Source organism: Vipera berus (genome assembly GCF_964194415.1).
Source record: "Vipera berus genome assembly, chromosome: 5".
Taxonomy (NCBI): domain Eukaryota; kingdom Metazoa; phylum Chordata; class Lepidosauria; order Squamata; family Viperidae; genus Vipera; species Vipera berus.
This window is the reverse complement of record NC_138207.1, coordinates 5,574,830-5,597,203: the sequence shown is the minus strand read 5'-3', so window position 1 is coordinate 5,597,203 and position 22,374 is coordinate 5,574,830. Positions and strand designations below refer to the sequence as shown.

At 45.3% G+C, this 22,374-nt stretch overlaps 1 protein-coding gene across 1 annotated transcript in view; it reads right to left on the bottom strand.

The window, feature by feature from the left end:
- The window catches only part of EIF2B5 (eukaryotic translation initiation factor 2B subunit epsilon), a 46,270-nt gene extending 24,926 nt beyond the window's left edge, over positions 1 to 21,344 (bottom strand). The window contains exons 1-2 of the mRNA XM_081329403.1: positions 21,154 to 21,344; positions 1,109 to 1,233 (exon numbers count right to left, since the gene is read on the bottom strand). Of these exons, the coding sequence (XP_081185529.1) occupies positions 1,109 to 1,233; positions 21,154 to 21,309 (281 nt within the window). The 5' untranslated portion in view covers positions 21,310 to 21,344. The remainder of the gene's footprint in view (positions 1 to 1,108; positions 1,234 to 21,153) is intronic.
- Positions 21,345 to 22,374: the final 1,030 nt, after the last annotated feature.

Here is a 22,374-nt window from a genome sequence, read left to right as displayed (position 1 = left end):
CAAGCCGGTTGCCAGACATCCAAAATTTGATTACGGGGATGTGGTCATGAGGATCTTAAGAGTTCAAAAAAGAAAAAGAAAAAAAGCAGACATACATCACTATTTTCAGCGCCGTTGTAACTTCAAACAGTCACTAAACAAAGGATTTTAAGTCAAGGACTACCTGTATAACTATAGTATGTCTGTATCCAGATGTCCGTCTGCCTCTTTCTGGTGCCTATTCCAACAGGCTAGGTCACTCTCTGTGCTTGGTTATTTTCTTCCAGCCATTTCATTACCCAAACCTAGTGTCATGGTTCCAACAGATGAAACTCTTCAAAGAACTTTGAGGCATTGTTTACCTTAAGGAATCTTTATTCGAGAAGCATGGCATCGGCACTTAGGTAGTCGAAGCCAAAATCTGAATTCCCCTCCCCTGAGCACAGAGTATCAAAGCACAATTCCCTCCTCTAATTAAGTCATAAATCACATTCTCCAATTAGTTTGAAATGCACGCTTCCCCTCCAGTTCTCCATTTCTTATCACCTCTTATTTCAAAAACCTTGGTTCTCACACTAGTTACAGTAATGTTATGTCTAGCTAAACTCCCATGTGCATTCCTCCCCCCCCCCAGTATCATCTAATTCTAACTCTAATTCTAAGAGTAAAACATAAGAAGGGAAATGGTTGCATCTCCGTATGTTGTCAAAGCAAAAACATCCGATGTTAGCAGCGTTGACACTTAAGACTAGCACTGATGATGTTCCCTAGTTGGGTCATGATAGGCCTGCAAGATAACAAGCTCAGAGAGCACCAAGGACCCCACAGTCCTCCTCCTCCTCCTCCTCTTCTTCCTCTCCCCCCCTCCTCCTCCACTCCACAAACCTTCTAGCATTGACGGTGTTACTCAGTTGGGTAATGAAATGTCTGCAAGAAAACCACCCAGCTCAGAGAGCACCAAGGTCCCCTCCGTTCAACCCTGGGCTACAAAACGTTCTCCTTTATTGGTCTTGCTCGGTTACGTCTACCTGACAACCACCATCCCTCTTCCCTCAAACTCCAAGAGACCAAAGGCATATAAGGGAAGGTGCCCCTTCCTGGAAGAGACGGCGAAAGGGGCTGCTCTTACTGTAAATGCTCCTTGATCTCTGCTGACTTCCAGCAGCAAAAGACGAAGGTTTCTTCCACCCCGGTTGCAGTGAGGAATTCCAGGGTGTAATCGATCATGGCCACGTTCGCCAGTGGAATCAGAGCCTAGGGAAGCAAAGGGAAGTCAGCCACAGCAAAAACCACAATCTACAGCTAAGAGTCACACCATACATTAAGATACATTCGTGGTTGGAAAAGACGACTAAAAGACAGGTTGAATTTAAACCAGAACTTTTGCTTTTGTTCGGAATATTAGGAGCTAAGTAGGAGAAGGAGAAGGAGCATTCAATATTGCGTGTATTGACAGCAGTGAGAATAGCATTTGCCCAATACTGGGAAAAATGAAAACCTGCCAACTGAGGAGATTTTAATCAAGAACATTTTAGAATGTGCAGAAATGGGCAGATTAACTTTAGAGATTAAAGACAAAGAGGATTCAATTTATTTTAAAACATGGGATAAATTTTACCAGTGGTTAGGAGAACGAACTAGCGAGAAATGAATGTGATGTGTTATTTTGAATATATATTAGTAAGGAGAATGATATGTATTGACTAATTGACACCGTGTATGATTATCGTTTAGCGTATATATTATAGCTATTTACAGTTATATTAATTAGTGTTGATTGAACATATGTACCCGGACAATAGTCTGTTTGCTAAAGCTTGAAAATGTTATTGGGGGGGGACAACCTCAATGTTGTTCCCAACCCCACTCCTACCCCAATCCCGATCCTAACCCCATCCCAAATCCTGATCCTTACCCTGGTTATATCCTCTTCCTAACCCTATAAAATTCAATAAAAACTCTTATTTAAAAAAAGCGTCACACCATCTTCTAACGAAATTACAAGCAGCATGGGAAATACAGTCTTCATTAAACATGGGTGGCCTTCTTAAAAATAGCAGCTGCGGGAGAAAAATATTAGAAATTGGACTGCAACCAGGGAGCAACCAGGGGTCCCCAACCTGTGGGCTGTGGTCCACGACCGGGCCGTGGGCTGTTGGCCACTCGGCTGCGTGAATGGCTGGCCAGTGCGCACGTGTGTGCGCACTTGCACACACACCCCACTTGCGCTCGCATCGTGGCGTCATGCTGGTGCTAGTGATGCTGCTAGCAAGTGCTAGCATCGCTGCAAGTGCACACTGTCTCGGCTTGCGCTAGCATGGGGCAACGCGCAGGCGCTATCGTCGCCGTGAGCACACATTCCCCCCCACTCGCCCTAGCATTGCGTCGTGTGCACAATCGCGGCCTGTTTGCGTGCAAAGAGCCCCATTTCCACGTGCGCACATAAAGTTGCCTCCACCACCACCACCCCAGGCCGCCAACCCAGAAAGGGTTAAGTCCTCAATTAACGACCACAATTGAGCCAAAAATTTCTATTGCCAAGTGGGACAATTCTTAAGTGAATTTCGCCCCATTTTATGACCTTCCTTGGCGCGGTTGTTCAGCAAAACACTGCAACTTGTTAAGTTAGTAACAGGGTTGTTAAGTGAATCTGGCCTCCCCACTGACTTTGCTTGTCAGAAGACCATAAAGGGTGATCAACAGTAGTAAGTGGACAATCAGTTAAGATATGAGCCAGCCGTGTGCTGCAGCTGCCAAAAAAAGCCAACACAGTGCTAGGCTGCATTAACAGAGGGATAGAATCAAGGTCACGTGAAGTATTAATATCACTTTACAAGGCCTTGGTAAGGCCACACTCGGAATACTGCATCCAGTTTTGGTCACCACGATGTAAAAAAAATGTTGAGACTCTGGAAAGAGTACAGAGAAGAGCAACAAAGATGATTAGGGGACTGGAGGCTAAAACACAATAAGGAACGGCTTGGGTATGTCTAGTTTAATGAAGAGAAGGACGAGGGGGGACATGATAGCAGCCTTCCAATATCTCAGGGGCTGCCCCAAAGAAGAGGGAGTCAAGCTATTCTCCAAAGCACTTGAGGGCAGGACAAGAAGCAATGGATGGAAACTGATCAAGGAGAGAAGCAGCCTAGAACTAAGGAGAAATTTCTCATCAGTGGGAACAATTAATCAGTGGAACTACTAGCCTCCAGAAGTTGTGAATGCTCCAACGCTGGACGTTTTTAAGAAGAGACTGGACAGCCATTTGTCTGAAATAGTAGAGGGTTTCCTGCCTGAGCAGGGGGTTGGACTAGATGACCTCCAAGGTCCCTTCCAGCCCTGTGATTCTATGACTCTGAGGTAAATAAATGACAGACAAAAGAATGGATGGATGGATGGAACAGCTTGCCTTGAGACGTTGTGGGTGCTCCCTCACTGGAGGTCATCGAGAAGAGACTGGACAGTCACCTGTCTGAACTGGTAGGGGGTCTCCTGCTTGAGCAGGGGGCTGGACTAGAAGACCTCACAAGATCCCTTCCAGCTCTCTTCTGATTACTGGTTTATTACTGCCAGTCTCTCTCCTGACTAGAGAACTGCATTCTGGCATCTAGACCAGGGCTTTTCAACCTTGTCACCCATTGTACCACTTTTAGGATATGGCAACATCTCAGTACCACCAGTCGCCTAGCAAGGTGTCAAAAACTTGGTGACCAAAAAAAAAAAAAAGAAAAAAAAAGAAAGAAATAAAGTGATGAAGTACAGGTAGTCCTCGACTTACAACAGTGACTGTTCAAAGTTACAATGGCACTGAAAAAAGTGCCCCCCAAGCCACAGCCGAGCAAGACACCTGCCTGCCCGCCCGGCAGCGCTCTTCCTCCTGTCCGAGGTTTTCATTGTTGTGAGCATTTCTGCTGAGGATTGGCAGCGGGGGTGGGGTGGGGGGGGTGTTTGGTTTTTATTCCTCACTTCACATGACCCTGGGACACTGTGACCGACATAAATACGAATCAGTTGCCAAGCATCTGAATTTAAATCACAAGAATCTGGAGAGGCTGCAACATCCCAGCTGATCGGTGCTTCTTCTGGGCTCAGCGGAAGCACCAGTATCAGCGCCGAGCTCCAGCTGGATCCTGGTGCTGATCCTGGCGCTTCCGCTGAGCCCCGACAGCCCTGCAGCTCCAGCCGTCTCTCGCTCAGGCTTGTGCGGTGCTGCCACCGGTTCAGCTCATTCACCTCCCCCGCTACCACTTTTCTAGGATGGTTGCGTACCACCTGCCAATGTGCCACAGGTGGTACCCATACCACTAGTTTGAAAAGCCCTGATCTACACTGTTGTCAGGACTAGAGAGAAACTCAGGTTGAAGTTTTTGTTCCAGGCCTCCCTTGCTACTTCTCTGGAACCCGATCCGGACAGGCCACTCAAAAGCCAAGGGAGGCCATTGGCAAAGAAAAAGCTCCCGGCTCTGACTGAGGCCAAGATCCAACTTGGCAAGACAGCATCCCAACATGCTCACAGTACATGTCGGCTGGCCTAAATCCATTTTCAGACTTTGGTGCAACAACACTTCCTTCAGGCAACCTCGTTCAGTCTCGTTGCACCTTTTCGGCTACTGCAGTTTGGTGATAAGAATCATACAATGGTGCTTCCCAGGCTATATCCAGGGAAGAACTCTTGGCCTTATCAGTCCATCCGGAGAAACAAATTACAGGAGCATCCTTACTCTGAGCAGGCGACACCCTCTCGACAATCCAGAAACCACAGCGTCAACTATCCGGCTAGGCCAGACAGCCTGGTAATTACACTCCGGTGGAGCTTGGCTCCTGCTGGGTCCTTGGAGACATTTGTGTACTTGTGTTTGGCAACAGGATAAGAGGAGTTGGCCACTGCCGTCGTCGCAGGCACTTGTTTTCGACATTCCAGTCTGGCCTACAGCCCTGGAATTTTCTCTTGAACCTTCCCAAGTGATCCCAGCCCTCTTCGGCTTCTAGGCACAGACAGGGCTGGCCAGGTGTTACTGTCTGATGAGATGCAAGCTTATAAGTTGGTCCCTCTTTTTTCTGCAGCGACAAAGGGGTAATTTCCACATTCTCCTTGTGATGGATATAACAACAGCTGCCACAACGTTGTCATTTAAAGATCCTATGGTGACTGGGTAGAAACACACACACACACATACACACACACACACACACACACACACAAATGCACAGAGATGAAGAGCATCTTAAAACAAAAACCTAGCCATAGTCTGGAGTCAACGTTGATTTTTCTTCTCCGTAGGATGTCATCCAGACCGTCACAAGGGGTCCGAGACTTACAACCGAGTTACGACGGCACTGAAAAATGGATCCATGACCGCTTTTCACCCCTGCGACTGTCGCAGCCTCCCCTGTGGTCACGTGATCAAAATCCAGCTGCTTGGCAACTGGCTCATATTTACGACGGTCGCAGCGTCCGGGGGGGGGGGATGTTGCTTGATCCCCTTTTGCAACCTCCTAAGAGGCCAAGCCAATGGGGAGGGGGGGAAGAGCCAGATTCACTTAACAACCGTGTGACTAACTTAACAACCGCAGTTGATTCACTTAACCGCTCTGGCAAGAAAGGTCGTAAAATGGGGGCATGGATCACTTAACAACGATCTTGCTTAGCTCTGGAAATTTGGGGTTCAATTGCGATGGTCGGTCGAGGGCTGATCGACCGATCAAATTAGCCCTTTGCGGCCTTCCTTAAGGTTTCCGTTCCTCAAAGTCTTGACAAGCTGTTGCTAGGAACCACGGCTTCTATTGTGGTTTAAATCAAAGCCCGGCTCTTTCATTTGCAAGGATCCTGGAAATCCAACCTCACGCAGTTGCTTCAGATAAATGTTCCTGTGATATGTTTTTGGATCAGCAATCACATCTGAGGCATCAAAGGGCGATCTTATAACACTAATAATCCACCGCTCTGGTACACACACCCAGATCTTTAAATAGCATTCGGTGCACTTACTAGGGCAAAGTAATTTTCCATTAACCACAGCCGGGATTTGATGTTGGTTTCCCCTGCAAACTACCTGCACAGCTACTCCTTCAAAGATGGTTAAGTTTTCACATTCCCTTTCTCTTTCATCCAAGGGGAGGGGGGGGGGTTTCCCAGATGACAACTTCACCTAGAACAGGGGTAGGCAACCTTGGCTCTTTTATGACTCCTGGACTTCAACTCCCAGAATTCCTGAGCCAGCCATGCTGAGGGAAAAGGGAGAGGTTTCCAAGCTGAGCCAGGCTAGCTTAGGAATTCTGGGAATTGAAGTCCACGAGTCATAAAAGAGCCAAGGTTGCCTACCGCTGACCTAGAACAGTGTCTCACAATCTTGGTAACTTAAAATGGCCAGGTTTTGGGGGGGAAAAAAGATCTAGAGCAGGGGGCCTCCAACCTTTTGGGTACCAGGGACCGGTTCTGTGGAAAGAGGTTTTTCCACAGACTGGAGGGTGCGTGGTTTGGTGTGCTGCCTGCATCTCACGGATAAGATGACCTTTATTGTCATTTTTTTTAACTGTGGGCACAATGGCACACGTCAAAAATGAAATTTAGTTGCCCGCTCTCAAAGTGAAACACATACAAGACACACACCTAAACATACTATATGTAACAGATATACAGACCCACCCACCCCCTACATATATATATATATATATATAAAACAAATAAATGTGTTGGCCAAAGTGCTAGGCTGCATTAACAGAGGGATAGAATCAAGATCACGTGAAGTATTAATACCACTTTACAATGCCTTGGTAAGGCCACACTTGGAAGACTGCATCCAGTTTTGGTCACCATGATGTAAAAAAGATGTTGAAACTGTGGAAAGAGTGCAGAGAAGAGCAACAAAGATGATCGAGGGACTGGAGGCTAAAACATATGGTTGCTAGAACTGGGTATGTCTAGTCTAATGAAGAGAAGGACGAGGGGGGACATGATAACAGTGTTCCAATATCTCAGGGGCTGCCACAAATAAAGAGGGGATCCAGCTATTTTCCAAAGCGCCTGAAGGCAGGACAAGCAGCAAGTTTCGTATCACTGGGGGGTCCTAAAAGGGCCGAAGAGCCGCCTTGGAGGGACGACCAGACAGAAGGGGCTTTTGCAGAAACGCAGGGGAGCTGCAACCCCCCCCCCCCCCCGTTAGTGCCTGCATTCCCTTCGTACCGGCGGACGAAAGACTGGCCATAGTAATATGGCCAGTTACTAGGCTGCAGACAGCCAGTCAAACTTACCATCAGGAAACATTAAAGCAGCGTGGAAGAGACGGGGGTAAGATTCCTCTCTTATACCTTAATCTTCTTCTTTTCACCTAAATAAGCTGCTAAGTACCTTCCCCCCTGTGGAGAGGGAGGGGGGAATTCAACCCTCCCTTCAAATAAGGGGTGAGCAAGCCCAGGGGTGTTTTTAAAAAAAATGTTGAAAAAAGAAATGGACTAAAAGAAAAGAATTTTCAAAGTACTTGGGGGACACCCAGTGGCTAAACCTGAAATTGCAATTTGACTTTCTCTTTAAAAAAATCAAGAAAATATTTAAGAAAAACAAGATAAGAGTAACCTTGAACACCAGATGTGAAATTTCACTATGGAAGAGTTTCAAAAACAAATCCATGCTATGTGGGAAATATCTTACCAAACTTATCAGTTCCTTTCTACAGCTGGCAATGAAATAAGAGCTTTTGGAAAAGAATTAGAAAGCATCTCGAAGAAACAAACCCAAACTGTGACTACAACTAATATTTTATTTGGACAGAACTTAACAGAAGAAATTGAACAATCAAATATATTGGCAGAAGATTTAAATATTCAACAAATGCAGACTTTTGAAGATTATTATGGAAAACAGGTGGAAAAAAATTTATTCAGACCAGGACAATTATATCAAGAGGTGAAAATAATGAGAAGATTTGGTGCTGTTAACAGACTCCTCAATTCTTCAAAAGTGGAGACTGGAGGGACACTTCAATAGGATATAACAACACAAGAAAGCTTTGATGACTTTGAGGCAAAGAAGCGAAAAATGACATGGCAAAGGAAGAAAGCAAGAATAAGATTGAAGAAATATGAACATTCTTAAGAGGCCTGAAATAGATAATACCAAAATAGACAGGATTGTATTTGGATTACGAGAGATTATTTTGATGAGTAGATAAAAATACTGACTAATTAAAAAAAATAAAGTACAGATGTATGAATACTAACATTGAAATATTGAGTTCTTTAAATGATATGGATTAAGATGTATATATGTTTAAAATGATAGAATGTAACTAATATACATGGATGTAGTGACATGAGAGGATGTATTAAATGTTGAAACGGAAGAAATTTTGGTTAATTTTTAATATGTGGAAACTATGAGTGAGAAACAAGAATATTATATTGTCCTCCCCCTCTTTCTCCTCCTTGCAATTGGTATTCTAATGACTACTATTCTAATATTGTACTAATATTGATATGGAAATGAGATAAATAAGTGTATTACATTACTAGGTATTAGAGAAAATTGTGTAACGGGAAAGGAGGTTATTTAACAATATGAAAATGAGAAATTTAATTTTAATATTAATGTAAAATTAAAGCTAGAAAAATATGTAAGGTGTTTGATGTTTTAAAGATGAAATGTTAAAATATAAAATATACTAAAGTATTGATAAATATAAGAAAACTATTAAATGACTGATGGATAGCAATGAGAAGTATGTTAATTTAGATAAGAGATAGTATGTATTAAAGGAAAAAAAGAGAGATGAAGTATTGGTTACAACAATTTGGAGATTTGTAATATGTATTTGTCTGAAATGGAACTATTGTAACCCGGATACCACGTTGCTTTTTAAAGATAATATTGGAAAACTAATAAAAAATATCTTTTAAAAAAAGGAGAGAAGCAACCTAGAACTAAGGAGAAACTTCCTGACAGTTAGAACAATTAACCAGTGGAACAACCTGCCTCCAGAAGTGGTGAATGCTCCAACAATGGAAGTTTTTAAGAAGAGACTGGACAGCCCTTTGTCCGAAATGGTATAGGGCTTCCTGCCTGAGCAGGAGGTTGGATTAGATGACCTCCAAGGCACCTTCCAACTATAATGCTGTATGGAATGAAACTATGGCTGACTCTGGATGTCCTGCTTCAGATACCACGGAGCTCCCCTCCTCCCGGAAGGGAACAAGGAAAACAAGATGAAGAGGATGTGTGTCGTGTCCCAGACAATCTTGCAGACCTGCTCAAGCAACGCTTCTGTGCTATGTCTTGGATGGGAGGGAGGGAACTGCCAACGATCTTTTTGGCCACCTTTTCAGATGGCGTTTGCTTGTTTGTGTGGACCGGTTGCTGACATGCTGCGGCCTGGTTCCGGTCCACGGACCGGGGGTTGGGGACCCCTGATCTAGAGGGCCACAGGTTTCCCAACCTTTCATTATACAGACAGTCCTTAACTTACAATTCACTTAGTGACCATTTGAAGTTTTCGACAGTAGTAAAAAAAAGTGACTTGTGATTGTTCATCACAATTATGACCGTGGCAATATCCCCAGCGTCACATGATCAAAATTCAAACGCTTGGCAACTGGTGCATATTTATGACAGTTGCAGTGTCCCGGGATCAAGTGATCCCCTTTTGCGACCTTCTGACAGTCATTTGTCTGAAATGGTATAAGGTTTCCTGCCCGAGCAGAGAGTTGGATTAGATGACCTCTAAGGTCCCTTCCAACTTTACTATTATTGTTGTTGTTGTCATCGTCATCATCAATGTGGGGAAGACAGATTAACTTAATGACCGTGTTACTAACTTAACAACTGCAGTGATTCGCTTTAACAACAGTGGCAATAAAGGTCCGAAAATGGGACAAAACTAACTTAAGACTATCTCATTTGGCAATGGAAATTTTGGGGTCAATTGTAGTCGTAAGTCGAGGATTACCTGTAATACCTTTTTATATTATACACTCCCCTTCATGGATTACTGCCTTGTCGTGGCGAAGGGGCTTGCGTAATTCAATGAAGCTATGAGCTATGCCGTGCAGGGCCACCCAAGACGGACAGGTCATAGCAGAGAGTTCTGACAAAACGTGATCCACTGGAGAAGGAAATGGCAACCCACTCCAGTATCTTTGCCATGAAAACCCTATGGACAGTACCAAAAGGCAAAACGATATGACGCTGGAAGATGAGCCCCTCAGGTCGGAAGGCGTCCAATATGCTACTGGGGAAGAGCAGAGGGCTAGTACTAGTAGCGCCAGAAAGAATGAAGCGACTGGGCCAAAGCCGAAAGGACGCTCAGCTGTGGATGTGTCTGGTGGTGAAAGGAAAGTCCGATGCTGTAAAGATTTTTTCTCCATAGGAACCTGGAATGTAAGATCCATGAATCAAGGAAAGCTGGACGTGGTCAAACAAGAGATGACAAGACTAAACATCGACATCTTAGGTATCAGCGAACTAAAATTATGGGGGGTGAGTCATTATCTCCTGTAGATAGGGCTCGCAACTTGGGAGTCCTCCTAGATTCACAACTCTCCTTAGAAGACCATATTGTAGCTGTGACTAGGGGGGCCTTCGCCCAGGTTCGCCTGGTGCGCCAGTTGCGGCCCTATCTAGACCGGGATGCCTTGCGTATGGTCACTCATGCGCTCGTGACCTCTCGTCTTGATTACTGCAACTCTCTCTACATGGGGCTACCCTTGAAGACCACTCGGAGGCTCCAACTGGTACAGAATGCAGCCGCGAGAGTTGTACTGGGAGTTTCCCGATACTCCCATGTCACACCTTTACTCCGCGAGCTGCATTGGTTACCAGTTGTCTTCCGGGTGAGGTTCAAGGTGTTGGTAATGACCTACAAAGCCCTTCATGGCATGGGTCCAGAATACCTTGGTGAGCACCTGCAGCCGGCGTCAACTTCCCTCCGCCCAGTACGCTCCCACAGAGAGGGCCTCCTCAGGGTGCCACCGGTCAAAGAATGCCGACTGGTGGCCCCCAGGGGGAGAGCGTTCTCTGTGGGTGCACCGGATTTATGGAACCATCTTCCGGTTGAGCTCCGGATGGCGCCCGATCTCCGCTCCTTCTGGCGCGATCTTAAAACTTATCTCTTTAAACAAGCTGGCCTGGCCTGATGGGATGGGGTGGGATTTTTATAAATGACTTTAATTTTAAATTTGTATTAATTTATGGGCATTGTTTAATCATGTTTTAATAATTTTAATTTTTGTATCTAGTTTTTATGTATTGCCCTGTTCACCGCCCTGAGTCCCTAGGGAGAAGGGCGGTATACAAATTAAATTAATAAATAAATAAATAATAAATAAATAAATAAAATGGACAGGAATGGGTGAATTTAATTCAGATGACCATCAGGTATACTACTGCGGACAAGAATCCCTCAGAAGAAATGGAGTAGCCTTCATAGTCAATAAAAGAGTAGGAAAAGCAATACTGGGATGCAATCCTCAAAATGACAGAATGATCTCAGTTCGAATCCAAGGCAAACCATTCAATATCACAGTAGTCCAAGTCTATGCCCCAACCACCAGTGCTAAAGAGGATGAAATTGACCGGTTCTACGAAGCCCTACAGCACCTTATAGAACTAACACCAAAAAACGATGTCCTTATCATCATGGGGGATTGGAATGCTAAAGTAGGAAGCCAAAAGATAACTGGAATAACAGGCAAGTTTGGCCTTGGAGTACAAAATGAAGCAGGGCACAGGCTGATAGAATTTTGTCAAGAGAATACGATGGTCATAGCAAACACTCTTTTCCAACAACCCAAGAGACGGCTCTACACATGGACATTACCAGACGGTCAACACAGAAATCAGATTGACTATATGCTCTGCAGCCAAAGATGGAGAAGCTCTATACAGTCAGTAAAAACAAGACCAGGAGCTGACTGTGGCTCAGACCATGAGCTTCTCCTTGCAAAGTTTAGGCTTAAACTGAAGAAAGTAGGGAAAAGCACTAGGCCACTCAGGTATGAATTAAATCATATCCCTGTTGAATATACAGTAGAGGTGACAAATAGATTTAAGGAATTAGATCTGATAGACAGGGTGCCTGAAGAACTATGGACAGAGGTTTGCGACATTGTACAAGAGGTAGCAACCAAAACCATCCCAAAGAAAAAGAAATGCAAGAAAGCAAAATGGCTGTCTGAGGAAGCTTTGCAAATAGCTGAGGAAAGGAGGGAAGTGAAAGGCAAGGGAGAAAAACATAGATACGCCCAATTGAATGCAGAATTCCAGAGAATAGCTAGAAGAGATAAGAATGCCTTCTTAAATGAACAGTGCAAAGAAATAGAATTTAATTTAATTTAATTTAATTTATTGAGATTTCTATACCGCCCTTCTCCCTAAGGGACTCAGGGCGGTTCACAGGGCATATATAAATAACAATACAAAAATTAAAAGACAATTAAATCAATGCCCAAGTTAAAACAAGAATGATAAAACAAGCCTATAAAAACCCATATACCCCCATCAGGCCAGACCCGCTAGTTCAAATAAATGGGTCTTCAACCCGCGACGGAAGGATCGGAGGTCTGATGCCGAAAAGAAAACAATAGAATAGGGAGGACCAGAGATCTTTTCAAGAAAATTGGAGAGATGAAGGGAACGTTTAATGCAAAAATGGGCATGATAAAGGACCAAAATGGCAGGGACCTAACAGAGGCAGAAGAGATTAAGAAGAGGTGGCAAAATTACACAGAAGAACTATACAAGAATGAGCTTAACGTCCCTGATAATCACAATGAGGTGGTCACTGACCTCGAGCCAGACATCCTAGAATGTGAAGTGAAGTGGGCCTTAGAAAAGCTGAGCAACAACAAAGCTAGTGGAGGTGACAGTATTCCAGCTGAGCTATTCAAAATCTTAAAAGACGGTGCAGTAAAAGTGCTACACTCAATTTGCCAGCAAATTTGGAAAACTCAACAGTGGCCACAGGATTGGAAAAGATCAGTTTACATTCCAATTCCAAAGAAAGGCAGTGCCAAAGAATGTTCAAACTATCGCACCATTGCACTCATTTCTCATGCTAGTAAAGTCATGCTTAAAATCCTACAAGCTAGACTTCAGCAGTATGTGGATCGAGAACTACCAGAAGTACAGGCAGGATTTCGAAGAGGCAGAGGAACTAGAGATCAAATTGCCAACATACGCTGGATCATGGAGAAAGCTAGGGAGTTCCAGAAAAACATCTACTTCTGCTTCATTGACTATGCTAAAGCCTTTGATTGTGTGGATCATAACAAACTGTGGCAAGTTCTTAAAGAGATGGGAGTACCAGACCATCTTATTTGTCTCTTGAGAAACCTATATGCGGGTCAAGAAGCAACAGTGAGAACTGGACACGGAACCACTGATTGGTTCAAAATTGGGAAAGGAGTCCGGCAAGGCTGTATACTGTCGCCCTGCCTATTTAACTTATATGCAGAGCACATCATGAGAAAGGCAGGGCTAGATGAATCAAAAGTTGGAATTAAGATTGCCGGAAGAAATATCAACAAACTAAGATACGCAGATGATACCACTCTAATGGCAGAAAGTGAAGAAGAACTAAAGAGCCTCTTGTTGCGGGTGAAGAAGGAGAGTGCAAAACTTGGGTTGAAACTTAACATTAAGAAAACCAAGATCATGGCATCTGGCCCTCTCAATTCCTGGCAAATAGATGGGGAAGAAATGGAAGTAGTGACAGATTTTATTTTCCTGGGCTCCAAGATCACTGCAGATGGGGACTGTAGCCAAGAAATTAAAAGACGCTTGCTCCTGGGGAGGAAAGCCATGGCAAATCTAGACAGCACACTAAAAAGCAGAGACATCACCCTGTCAACAAAAGTGCGTATAGTCAAGGCTATGGTCTTCCCAGTTGCAATGTATGGCAGTGAAAGTTGGACCATAAGAAAGGCTGAGCGCCAAAAAATTGAGGCCTTTGAACTATGGTGCTGGAGAAGACTCCTGCGAGTCCCTTGGACTGCAAGGCGATCAAACCGGTCAGTCCTAGAGGAGATCAATCCTGACTGCTCTTTAGAAGGCCAGATCCTGAAGCTAAAACTCAAATACTTTGGCCACCTAATGAGAAGGAAGGACTCACTGGAGAAGAGCCTAATGCTGGGAAAGATCGAGGGCGATAGAAGAAGGGGACGACAGAGAATGAGGTGGCTGGATGGAATCACTGAAGCAGTAGGCGTGAGCTTAAATGGACTCCAGAAGATGGTAGAGGACAGGAAGGCCTGGAGGAATGTTGTCCATAGGGTCGCGATGGGTCGGACACGACTTCGCAGCTAACAACAAGAACAAATTATACACTGACTTTATATTATAAACTGACTGTAAGCTGCCCAGAGTTACCTTGAGGTAAGTTGGGCTGCCAATCAATTTTACAAATGAGTAAAATGAATATGATAACAGGCTCCAAGCTTGGAGGGATTCTCCCATATTTAAAGGTAAAGGTTCCCCCGCACATGCGTGCTAGTCGTTTCCAACTCTAGGGGCCGGTGCTCATCTCCGTTTCAAAGCCAAAGAGCCAGCGCTTGTCCGAGGACGTCTCCGTGGTCATGTGGCCGGCATGACTAGACGCCAGAGGCGCATGGAACACTGTTACCTTCCCACCGTAGTGGTCCCTGTTTTTCTACTTGCATTTTTATGTGCTTTCGAACTGCTAGGTTGGCAGAAGCTGGGACAAGTAACAGGCACTCACTCTGCTACGCGGAACTCGGGATTCGACCCGCCAAACTGCCGACCTTCTGATCGACAAGGTCAGCGTCCTAACCCACTGAGCCACCGTGTCCCTCCCATATTTATGTTGTCATAAAAACGCATATCTCTTTCTACTTTGAGTCTTCACCTTACACATTAAGACCTGAAATGAAAGGTTAAAGTCTCTTTTGTCTCAAATTTCACCCCGAATGACTACAGGGACACAGCCATGGTTCTTTGGCAACCATACCGAAATTGGCTTTGCCCCATTTTCCACTTTAGCCTCCAGCTGTGCAAATTCTCTGGCAACCTCTTCTCCCAAGGACCAAGAAGGTCCTGCCCCTCCCTGTTTAGTAATAAAGGCAATATGGCAACATTTTTTTTCCCCAGCAATGGCTTTCGGATCCATATTTGATTTGCAAAGAATATTGGAACAGCTTTAACACTCTTGAACAGAGGTCTTCAAACTTGGCCCTTTTATGTGTGCCTGGCTGAGGAATCCTGGGAGTTGAAGTCCACAAGTCGCAAAAAGGCCAAGTTTAAAGAGCCCTGCTCTTGAACAATGTTCAATCATTCAAAAAAAAAAAAAGCTTTGGAAGCATTATTTATTTATTTAATTATTTAATTAGTTTTATATACCGCTCTATTCCCGAAGGACTCAGGGCGGTTTACAGGGCAAAGTTTAAAAACAATATAAAAGTTAAAATAGAAATAGAATTAAAATAAATTAAATTAATTACTAGCCCAACAAATTAAAACAAAGTTTAAAACTTAAAACCCCTCAGTCCAGGCCAGATAGATCAAAGAGCCAAGTTTTCAGGTCCCGACGAAACGAACAAAGGTCGGGAGCGGTCCGGAGTTCCACAAGTAGGTCATTCCATAGGGCAGGTGCGCCCACAGAGAACGCCCTCCCTCTGGGGATCACCCACCGGCACTCCCTGACCGGCAGCACCCTAAGGAGGCCCTCCCTATGGGAGCGCACAGGACGATGGGAAGTTGATGCTGGCAGCAGGTGCTCCCTAAGATAATCCGGGCCCATGCCATTTAGGGCTTTATAGGTCATCACCAGCACCTTGAATCTCACCCGGACGGCAACTGGAAGCCAATGCAGCTCGCGGAGAAGAGGCGTTACATGGGAGTATCGGGAGACTCCCATCACAACTCGCGCGGCCGCATTCTGCACCAGCTGAAGCCTCCGAGTGGTCCTCAAGGGCAGCCCCATGTAGAGAGCGTTGCAGTAGTCTAACCGGGAGGTCACGAGCGCATGAGTGACTGTGCGTAGGGCATCTCGGTCCAGATAGGGCCGCAACTGGCGCACCAGGCGAACCTGGGCAAAAGCCCCCCTGGTCACGGCTCCTATGTGATCTTCAAAACTGAGCCGTGAATCCAGGAGGACGCCCAAGTTGCGAGCCCTATCAACGGGGGGTAACACCTCACCCCCCACAGTTAGCGATGGACAAAGCTGGTTCTCCCGAGATGCCGGTATGTACAGCCACTCAGTCTTGGTGCGATTGAGTCGAAGCCTGTTTCTCCCCATCCAAACCCGGACCGCCTCTAGGCAACGGGACATCACATCAAGGGCATCACTGGGTTGGTTTGGGGTGGAAAGAAAAAGCTGGGTATCATCAGCATACTGATGATACCCCACCCCAAAACCATGAATGAGCTCACCCAGCAGCTTCATGTAGATATTGAACAAGAGGGGAGAGAGGACCGACCCCTGAGGAACTCCACAAACGAGAGGCCTCGGGGCGGATCTCTGCCCTCCCAACACCGACTGCGAGCGGCCCAGGAGGTAGGAGGAGAACCACTGTAAAACAGTGCCCCCCCACTCCCAACCCCCTGAGACACCACAGTAGGATACCATGGTCGATGGTATCAAAAGCCACTGAGAGATCTAACAGGACTCGGACAGAGGAGCAGCCCCTGTCCCGAGCCCGCCAGAAATCATTCACCAGCGCAACCAATGCCGTCTCCGTGCTGTACCCGGGCCTAAAGCCTGATTGGTACGGGACTAGATAATCAGTTTCCTCCAGGAACAAAGGAAGCTGATGCGCCACCACGCTCTCAACAACCTTCGCTAAAAAGTGAAGGTTGGAGACTGGACGATAGTTGTTCAAAATAGCCGGGTCCAGAGCAGGCTTCTTGAGGAGGGGCCTCACCACCGCCTCCTTCAAGGCGGTAGGGAAGGTACCCTCTTTCAAAGAAGCAGTTATTACTGTCTGGAACCAGCCTTGTGTCTCCTCCCGAGCTGAATACACCAGCCAGGAGGGGCACGGGCACGGGCCCAATAAACGCATTTCGTTTTTCAGTGAACTGTGCCACTTCCATGTACTTTCTAGGCACAACCTGTGAAGTTGTTAGAATTTTTACACCTGTCAGTGGTCAGGGTTCAATCATTTGAAGGAGTACTTTTCCTTTCCGTTCTCCTAAATTCCACAATGTCCACGACTAGCATGTCCTTCAGAAGTTAAAATTAGCTCAGCTCCCTTCCTTCCAACCGTAGCATCAATTTTAACCCAATCAAATCCAGCACAATGCCTGATGCTGCCTACAAGCTGAAAACAAGCAGCCCAGAAATCTTTTCTTAAAAATAGCATCTTGCAATATTCACTGATACAAAGAAAAAATAGATTTTGGAACTAAAATGATGGGAAAAGCAGCTCCACAGAAACAAGCACTGCAATGTACTTCCTTGGGATAAAGGTAAAAACGTAAAGGTTCCCCCGCACATGCGTGCTAGTCGTTTCCGACTCTAGGGGCCGGTGCTCATCTCCATTTCAAAGCCGAAGAGCCAGCGCTTGTCCAAGGACGTCTCCGTGGTCATGTGGCCGGCATGACTAGACGCCAAAGGCGCACGGAACGCTGTTACCTTCCCACCGGAGTGGTCCCTATTTTTCTACTTGCGTTTTTACGTGCTTTCGAACTGCTAGGTGGGCAGAAGCTGGGACGAGTAACAGGCGCTCACTCTGCTACGCGGCACTCGGGATTCGACCCGCCAAACTGCCGACCTTCTGATCGACAAGCTCAGCGTCCTAACCCACTGAGCCACCGCATCCCTCCTTGGGATAGTAATGGTAAAAATTCAAAATTCCCAGGAAGACTGCTTAAGAGCTGGCCAAATTCTTTTCTTACACAAAAGCTTCTCTGGAGCCTTTGAAAACCTATAATAATAATAATAATAATAATAGATGTTTGCTGTTAATTTGATGTTTTTACTAGTTGTTAGTTGTCTGATCAGCAATTATGTGCAGGATGAGCTGGTTGCTGCAAAAGACATTCTAGAAAAGCCAGTTTTATCCCCTGGTAGTAATGCAGACTAAAATTACTCCTAAATAATGGTTATATTCACTTCCCTATATAACTCAAAAGGTGTTCATGCTTTCTACCCCAGCAACTGTATTTATTTCATAGGAAACATCCTGATACAAAGAGTGATGTTGTTGTACTGTAAAAAAAAGTCTAGGGAAAAATATATAACCAGGGACTTTTTTTAGTTTGCACTGGAATTTTTTTGCAATTTGGGGAACATACTTTTGGAATGTGATATTTTTTTGCACACACACACAAACCCTGGAAGTTTTTCTACCTCACACTACCGGACACAGGAAAATTCAATTAAATCTTGTATTTAGGCAGTTTCATTGCAAAGAGAGTACACAATTATCTGCAGGTTCATGCATTGAATTATGGACAAGTGAATGAGGGAATTGATCAAGATCGGCTTGGAAAATTTTGCCTAGCCTCTGTTCCCCATAATTCATATATTATCAAAGGATGAAGCAAGTACTATTTCATATTCTAGGGGTATTGGCAAAAAGTATATGAAAACACTAATGCCAGATATGAGTCAACAGAAAAACCAGAAACCTACAAATGTAGCTAGGCTCCAACTTAAGACTGGTCACTTAGTGACTGAAATTCTTACAGATCTACTGGGAGCTATTTAAAAAATTTGATGTGAGGTTCCAATGATTGCCCTGAGAATCTCCATAAATATTTACAAGTCTTGTCTTCAAAACCAACCCCATCCAAAGACTTAAACACATTTAAAACAGAAATCTGAATTTGTTTGGTTTGGCAAACTGGTAAGTTGTATTCAAATGACAAGCTAAATTCTTTTTTTCTGCTTTCAAATCAGTCTTGACTACTGACATTTGACTGATCTGAAACACAGCAACTGCTGTGTCACCTAGCTGGATTTCATTGCCTGAGGTGGGACCACAATTCATAATCTCCTCGTTTCTATCCTGGTGCCTATAACCACTACAGCAAAGGTCTTCAAACTTGGCCCTTTTATGACTTGTGGACTTCAACTCCCAGAATTCCTCAGCCAGCGTGCAACACTGACTGAAGAATTCTGGGACTTGAAGACCACAAGTCATAAAAGGGCCAAGTTTGAAGACCCCTGCTTTATAGTGAACTGGCTCTCAAAGCCATATTTTAATCACGGCTCACTAAACAAATGCTAGGTATATATAAGATGCTAAGTCAGACCACATTATGGCTTAGTGCCGCAGAATTTAACAGCGTCACACCTAGTCAAGTAACTCGTTTTCCGCGCGCCCAAAAGTATACTGTTGCTTCAGCAGTTTGTTTCCTGCCACGTAACCACACAAATGAGGTTCACCGTAAAACAGAATAATCTGACAGGCAGTTCTCAAAAGCACAGACATTTGCAAGAAAATTCATGCGGATTATAAAAATGACATTTCATTCAGTAGATGTGTAATTGGCATTGACAGTTGCCAGGCTGATTAAAGTAAAGCAGGGGTCTTCAAACCTGGCCCTTTTATGACTTGTGGACTTCAACTCCCAGAATTCCTCAGCCAGTGTGCCTGGCTGTGGAATTCTGGGAGTTGGAAGTCCACAAAGTCATAAAAGGGCCAAATTTGAAGACCCTTGGCTTAGACAAACCTGGCCAGGGGAAAAGGAAGGTCTAAAGTACAACTGCAGTCAACTGTCTCTCAGCCCAACCTGTAAATACAGTATTTCTCAATCTCAACTACTTGTGTGGACTTCAGCTCCCAGAATTCACTAGTCAGCGCCCAATGTAGAATTCTTCAGATTGTAAAAAAGGGCCATAAAAGGGCCAAGTTTGAATACCCCTGGAATAAAGGAAAGGTCCTTCATTCTTTAGCTTATACCAGGGGTAGGCAACCTCGGCTCTTTTATGACTCATGGACTTCAACTCCCAGAATTCCTGAGCCAGGGAGTTGAAGTCCATGAGTCATAAAAGAGCCGAGGTTGCCCACCCCTGGCTTATACATACAGGATCAAAACGTTTATTTATACTGATGTTAGTGAAGATGGGTAGGTAGCTCAGGGTTGAATTATGGAGTCCTTGATGCCCTCTGAGCTTAGCTTAGTTTTGTTGCAGACGTTTCATCACCATATTAGGTGACATTAGCAGTGCCAGAAGGGAGTGTGGTTTGCTCTCAGTTCATATAGTAGAAGAAAATATTTAACAAAACAACAGAATTGGAAGGGACCTTGGGGAGCTTCTAGTCCAGGGGTAGGCAACTTCGGCTCTTTTATGACTCGTGGACTTCAACTCCCAGAATTCCTGCTGACTCAGGAATTCTGGGAGTTGAAGTCCACGAGTCATAAAAGAGCCGAGGTTGCCTACCCCTGTTCTAGTCCAAACTCCTGTTCAGTCAGGAAACCCTTTTATTTGTAGCTCAGGACTGGATTGTGGCATCCTTGGTGCTCTCTGACATGTCATAATACAAAGATCACAGCTTCTGTTAAGATCACAAGTTATCTGAATGCTTTCGTTTCAAATTTAACATAAGGTGAAATGGTATATAAGCTTGTAAGCCGCCCTGAGTCTTCGGAGAAGGGCGGGATATAAATGGAATTAAAATAAAATAAATAAAATATATAGGTCTTCCTGCTTGAGCAGTAAGGGTGGACTATAAAACCTCCAAGGGGTCTTCCAACCCTCTTATTCGGTACAACCTTTGATGAGTGCCAGAATGCCTTAGGAGAGCACGACCGAGGGTTAAGGAAGATCCATAGAAAAAAAAAAGCATCCAGATCTGTCAAGCGGTTGCCTTCCAAAGGGGTTGGACTACAGCTCCCATCATCCTGGGAAAGCCTGGCCCTGGCTGCCCACGAGAAGCTCTGTGGCTGAATGGAGCTGGAACTTGGGCACCAAGTCAAGGTGCAACATCTGGAGCAGGGGGTCTTCAAAACGTGGCCCCTTTATGACTTGTGGACTTCAACTCCCAGGATTCCTCAGCCAGGCGTGCCTGGCTGAGGAATCCTGGGAGTTGAAGTCCACAAGTCATAAGAGGGACAAGTTGGAAGACCCCTACTCTGGAGCCTTCCAGATGCGAGACTGCAAAGGCTCAACCCTTGCCGGCAGGGGACGATGGAAGTCGAAGTCCAGAGCAAGGGGGTGGGGGGTGGGGGAGGACTGCCTAGCCAAGGGGACTGCGGGGCTACGAGGGAGGGAGACGCTCGCTCACCCGCGGCCGGTCCTTGGAAATGGGGAAGAAGCGGCGGTTGAAGCTGTCGGCCACCAGGACGGCCTGCAGCGGAGCCGGCGGCTCCTCTTGGGGGTCCGACCCCCGCGAGCCCCCGGACCCGGCGCCACGCTTCCCAGCAGGACCGCGGGCCGCCATGCTGGCTCGCGCTCTCCCACGCTTTGGGCCGCACCTCTTCCGTTTCCGGAAGAAAGCGGGTTGGGGGGAGGAGAGACGGTGTCTCGCGGAGGACAAAAGGCCTTCCAACGCAAACGCGGCCGGCGAATACGAAGGCGGGGCGGGGCGGGGCGTGACGGGGGGGCGGGGCGTTATATAGCCATCTGGGAATTCCACCGGGCGGGAGATACGGATCTTTTAAAGTTGATGATGATGATAACTTTAATGTCACTTTGAATGAAGAATGAATGAAATAGAAAGAATAGGAATAGGCAGGGCTTTTTTCCTCATAGAACGCTCAGAACGGAGTTCCAGCACCTTTTTTGGATGGAACCTTGTAGGGTAGGCAAGGCAGGTTGTATGACATGTGTGAGTTCCGGCACCTTTTTCTTTTACAAAAAAAGCACTAGGAATAGGAATAGAAGGGAGTAGAATAGAGTAGAATAGGCAATAAGATATAGAATAGAATACGATAGGAGAAAAGGAAGAGAAGAAAAGGAATAGAATAGGAGAAAAGGAATAGAATAGAAGAGGAAGAGAATAGGCAATAGGATATAGAATAGAATAGAATAGAATAGGAGAAAAGGAATAGAATAGAATAGAATAGAATAGAATAGAATAGAATAGAATAGAATAGAATAGAATAGAATAGAATAGAGCTGGAAGGGACCTTGGAGGTCTTCTAGTCCAGCCTCCTATACCATCTCAGACAAGTGACTGTCTAGCCCAGTGATGGGATTCAAATATCAGAAAAACCGGTTCTCTGCATGGATGCAGGCCTGGGCCTCTGAGGCCTAGAATTATTATTATTATTATTATTATTAATTTAATTTGTATACCGCCCTTCTCCCGAAGGACTCAGGGCGGTGAGAATGGACTTCTGGAAGTGGCATCTATGCCCTTCTAGGCCTCAGAGGCTTCCTCCAGGCCTCCGAAGCTTAGAATGGGCTCCTGGAAGCAGTGTGCATTCAGCCGGTTCTCCAAACTCAACAAAATTTAGCTACCGGTTCTGCTGAACCAATGCGAACTGGCTGAATCCCACCACTG